The sequence below is a fragment of the Oryzias melastigma genome, linkage group LG14 (genome assembly GCF_002922805.2).
Source record: "Oryzias melastigma strain HK-1 linkage group LG14, ASM292280v2, whole genome shotgun sequence".
Classification (NCBI taxonomy): Eukaryota; Metazoa; Chordata; class Actinopteri; order Beloniformes; family Adrianichthyidae; genus Oryzias; species Oryzias melastigma.
Window position 1 is genome coordinate 13,677,772 of NC_050525.1, and position 5,563 is coordinate 13,683,334.

Genomic DNA, 5,563 nt, shown 5'->3' on the forward strand with positions numbered 1-5,563 from the left:
CTGCAGTTTCTCTTTCAGTTGTTATAGTTTTTTTTTTTTTTTTTACACCATTTGTTTTTTTTTACACTCAATGCAAACAAAAAGACGTCCAATCATAAGTCTGCATCTTCCAAGTCAATACCTGAATCAATTTTTCTGTCAGGTCACAAGCTCCCTGATGCAGGGATCCACTTGCAGACGACTAGATCCATTAAGGTCTTCATTGTCTTCGTCTGAGCTGCTATCTGGCTCAGAACTGCACAGACAGCTCCATTTTTGTTGGTTGTTAGGTTCGGGTATGAGGGGTTGTAAACTAGCAGGGGAGAGAGGTCAAACAAAAGGATGATGGGAACTTTGAGACGAATAAACTGACACTTTTTTTATTTTGGCTAAAACCTGCATAATCCTTATTAAAAGACCACTGGGAATGCCCGATTTGGTTTCTTCCAGTCCAGAGGCCTGCAGGCTGGTTGATCATTCAGCACCGATTGAGGTGGGAATTTTGAAAATGCGCTGCTGTTTGTCTCTGCGTGACCCTGTGATGGAATTTGGACTAAAGCCTTGGAACTGTTTGGACTGAACGTGACTATTGACTGTATTTTTCAGCACTGGATGTTGGCTTCGTGCAAAAACAGGGAGCAAAAGTTGAGCTTTGGTAAGAACCAGATTTGATAAGCTCTGCAGGAATGCACTGTTGTGAATGGTATCTACTGGTGGCAGATAAACTTACAAGTAGCAACATTTGACTAGCAGAGGTGGAATTTCCCACTGCTGCAATGAGAAAAGGCAGAAAAAATGCAAATGTTTGTGTCGCCTCAAGAATCTGAAAAATGTAAGCATCTCAATCAATGTGTAAGGCTGCATATCATGTGATTATTTATTAGAACATATTTATTAAGATATGTTTTCAAATCTACATTTTTTTCATTTATGAACTTTTAGATTTCAAGGTGTCAAAGTTTAATTGTCTAAAGTAAAATCTGCAATTGTGTTGCTTGATTTAAAAAATCCCCAAAATATATTTTTTAACTCACAAAGCATTCAGTATAAAGATAATTTAGTCAATATTTTTTAAATTTAAAGAAAAAAAAGGGTAAATTCTGCAAGAAATAATCACATTTTGATGGTACATCATCCCGGAATTCATCATGGAATCTGAAAGAATCAATAAATGTCATATTTATCCTTTTATTTCACTGCCAAACAGGAAAGCTTATTTACAATACAATGTGACCCAATGACAGCTTCAACAGTGTCTTTTAAAAACAGCCGTAGTTTTAAAAAAATGTGCTGTTTTCATGGGAATTCACACAGAGGGATAAATGTATTCTTCTTTGTATCATTTAGTCATGAAGTCGATGCAAAAACAGGAGATTGCATGAAGTGCACAGTATAAAAATCATTGTGCAAGTGTGTAATCATTAAAGGAATGAACGACAGAGAACTCCTAGAGAAATGAACAAATAGATACATTTTTTTCTCTTTTTGTGGGGTTTCAAAGAAAGGCGATTTATCAGTTGCTACCTGGACTGATTTTTTATGACAATAAATAAACACATTTAGCATAAATTTCCTAAGAAAACTAAAGTTTCACCACAGTGAGCCGTACCCCTAACCTCTGCTTCCATGACAGTGGCAATCCTCGCAGTCAAAACCTTCCCTCTAAAGTGTAAAAATTAAAAAAAGCGAGAGATAATAGGAGATTTCGTGTCAGACGGACTGCTGAAGATCAACAGTACCACTGGAACCTAAATGCCAGGCCATTTATAAACAAATAAATACATAAATAAGAGTCGACTCATATGGGTACTGTTAATTTACATAAGCTATCAAAGCCATGCCACATTTACAGCCTGTCAGGGCTTTTCTCTCTTAAAGGGACATGCGCACAGTTTACAAACAGAGGAGGCGAAAAGACTGCTGGGAAAGCAGCAGGGTTGGGAAGGCCACTTTCAAAATCTCACCCACTGTGGATTTCTGATTTTACTTGATTAATTTTTTTCTTTTTATTTGTGCTTTAATCATTTATCGATTATTTATTATTTGCTTATTATTTCACCATAAAATAAAAGAAAAAAAAGAAATCTTGGATTATTTTTAACAGTAAACCAGACTGGTTAGTGCTTTTTTTTTTTTTTTTCCAACTCTGCACGTAAGACATAGTTCCCAACCCTGTGAAGCGGTTAGCGTGGCAGACCAGTCACATGCACATGAGGAGAAATGTTAGGCTGAACACATTAGTGCTAGCCTTTGGTTCCCTGGCTGCTGGGTACTAAACATCATACAGAATCACAGGCAGCTGCAAAGCGAGGAGACTCATGTTCAGTGAAAGCACCATTCACGCATTAAAGTTGCTCTTTAGCACAGGAGAGGGGCTTCTTTTTCACTTGGAAACATTAAAACAACCAGGCTGCTGAGATAGCAGCTGAATGTGCTGAAACCTGCCCCGGTTTGTGCCTTTGCCATTGTCCGACTCGCCTCTGTGCAGAAATATTCTGAGAATATTTGTTAATTAGCAATTTATGACGTGCATTTTTCCACAGTCTTTTTTATTATTATTTTTTTTTTAATATGTGATGCAATGTACCGCGCAAAATGAGTATGCGCACATACTGGAAGCAAAATGTTGCTGGGAACATGCAAGTTCGAGTATACAGAAGAGGGGAAAAAGTGACATTTTCCAGTCATTTCTTCTATTTCCTGTTGGAGCATCATCTGTCATTTCCATTTGCATCTTCAGGCGCGCGACTCTTTCTTGGAGTGTGGCTTGTTTCCCAGCAGGGCATCAATCTCAGTAATGGTTTGAGGAGTCATTTGTGATAGAATCTGAAAAGAGAGAAGTTGGCAATCAGGTTTGTGATGGAGATTCTACGCTGGAGTTGGTTCTCATGTAGAATAGCAGCGAACTTAACATATATGATTTAAAAAGCTGGGACTTGTCATGTCCAAATACTAAAATAATAATATTTTACCTGGAGGGCGCCTAAGTTCTCGATGAGCTGTTCTGTATTAGAAACACCCAGAAGCACTGAGCTGACTCCTTCACTGCGCAGACACCAGGCTGTGAAAAAAAATAAAGAAATAAATAAAAACAGATGTTTTTCTGGTTATTGTAATAAAGTAAATTAAAACTTGACAGAATTTCAATCACATAGAATAAAAAAAACTAAGTAAAATATCAATAAATTTATTTAAACCAGCTAAAAATTGACAATTTTTACTTGTATCAATGCAGAGATCTTGTTGATGTTAGTGTCAAACCAAATCAGCTGTTTCTCTGCTGTGAATTCATGTGTTGTGTTATTTTTGTAGTTATGTAATGTAATACATTGTGAATGAGAGACTTGATTCCTGAGAGGCTAAAATCCACACTTTAGCAATTGTTTTCATTTTTTTCCATTCATTATCAAAAAGAAAAAAAACCCGTGAACATATTTCAGCTAAATAAAAACTTTATGTGTTTTTGATCATTCCTGGAAAGAAAATTTAGCAAGTATGCATTTATATCTGATTAAAACGTTTTTTAATGTGACGTGCTCGAGAACACTAATACACTAAATATTTAGACAAAAAAATACCAATCTAGTACATAATATCATGAATAGGAGAATTCAAGGTAAAATATTTAATATTAAGAACCATTTGTAAAAAATACAAACTAAAAAATAAAAAGGGATTTTGTGGGTTTTTGTAGATTTAATGAAAACTAAAAAAAAAAGGGTTACCCAAAAATATTAACAGCTGCCAGCAAAAATCAAATTATAAAGCTACTTAAATATAGCAAAGCAAAGTATTATAACCAAAATAATAAAATAAATAAAATGTGTTTTTGAATTAAAATTTGTATACTTTCTCCTATGTAATAATAACACATCATTATTAAGCCTTTATAGTTCTGTGTTTAGTGAAACAACTTTTGGAAATTTATTTTTTTTCCAGTCTTACCAGGAACTCTATTGTCTCAATTTTAAAACAGTTCTTACAATTATAAACTGCATTTTATTCTTTATGTACTGATTTGGAAGTATTAGTACCATTTTTTATTTCCTTAATGTAGATGGTTTCTCCATAGTGTAAGGGAAAATCCTAATACGCCATTAGTGTTGTTTTTTTTTTTTGTTTTTTTTAAATATGTTCCCTAAATTCCTTCAAACCCACTCGGTCCCTGCTGTCTCTGTGGGTGGAAAGAGTAAACGTTGTGCGTCAACAATGCTGTGACTCACGCCGTACCACTGAAATGCTTTTATTGGATCCTTTTTTAATCTGAACCCACAATCACAAGTGGTGAAATGAATAAAGACTGTGGTTAAAGCTGTGAACTCCAGCCAGTTGGGTATACCTATGGCTAACTGTGCTGCAGTGCAGCCCAGTCGGTCTGCCAGCAGATGGAGCTCTTTAATTTTAGCGAGCTGCCTGCGCCCCTCCTCACTGCTCACTCTCTCCTTCAGCCACTGGTACCCCTTCAAAGAGAAAACAGAATCTGTGACACAATCCTGATGAGAGGAGGAAACTAGGAACCAGTTAAATGAAACTGACCTTCATTGCTGCTCTGGAGCTCTCAGGGACACCGTCGCTGTACTTCCCAGTGATTAATCCACAAGCAAGCGGAGACCAGGTCATTGCTCCCACACCTGAGAGGATAAAAAGTGAGTCAGTGAAACCAAAACGAGCCCTACATTTATCCCAGCTGAGTGAGCACTGTGGATGACTGACCGATCTTGTGGTAGAGTTCAGGAAGCTGCACCTCAACTTTATCCCTCTGGAAATAGTGATATTCTGCCTGTTCACACACAGGTGGTATCAAGTTAAACTGGCGTGCAACAGAGTACGCCTCCTGGTGCCAAAGAGAGGAAAACAAACAGTTGCAGATGAGCTTTTTTTATGCCAGAAGCTTCAGAAAATATCCAAGTGTGAGCTCAGCAGTTCACCATGATCTCCATGGCACTCCAGCGTGACGTTCCCCAATACATCGCCATCCCTTGGTTTATTACAAACGTCATGGCTCGGACGATTTCTGGAAAATAAATATCATATTGTAACTTATTATTCAAAAATAGATCAGTTCAAACAAATCATGGATATCTGAAACCTCAATTAGTCATAGTTATAAATAATTCATGAAGAAAAGAACTAGTAATGTTTTGAAAGTAAAAAAGATTAATTGATTTCTAGAGTACTATACTTTACTATACTGTACTGTACTGTACTGTACAGGGCTGTGCCGTACAGTGCTATACTGTACTGCAATATACTATACAATACTACACTACACTCTACCATACTTTGCTATACTGAACTGTGCTATACCATACTATGCCTTGCTATGCTATCCTATACTATGTTATGCTATACTATACTTATACTGTGCCGTACCGTGCAGTACCGTACTGTACTGTACAATGTTATGTTATGTTATGCTATACTATACTATACTATGCTATGCTATGCTATGCTATGCTATGCTATGCTATACTATACTATACTGTGCTATGCTATGCTATGCTATGCTATGCTATGCTATACTATACTATGCTATGCTATGCTATGCTATGCTATGCTATGCTATGTTATGCTATGCTATGCT

The 5,563-nt window shown here is 36.6% G+C and overlaps 1 protein-coding gene across 1 annotated transcript in view; it reads right to left on the reverse strand.

Annotated features, from left to right (window-relative positions):
* Positions 1-1,153: 1,153 nt before the first annotated feature.
* Positions 1,154-5,563, reverse strand: part of LOC112142795 (voltage-gated potassium channel subunit beta-3) — a 26,447-nt gene continuing 22,037 nt past the window's right edge. The window contains exons 9-14 of the mRNA XM_024266369.2: positions 4,908-4,993; positions 4,693-4,813; positions 4,516-4,610; positions 4,319-4,439; positions 2,952-3,040; positions 1,154-2,805 (exon numbers count right to left, since the gene is read on the reverse strand). Of these exons, the coding sequence (XP_024122137.1) occupies positions 2,716-2,805; positions 2,952-3,040; positions 4,319-4,439; positions 4,516-4,610; positions 4,693-4,813; positions 4,908-4,993 (602 nt within the window). The 3' untranslated portion in view covers positions 1,154-2,715. The remainder of the gene's footprint in view (positions 2,806-2,951; positions 3,041-4,318; positions 4,440-4,515; positions 4,611-4,692; positions 4,814-4,907; positions 4,994-5,563) is intronic.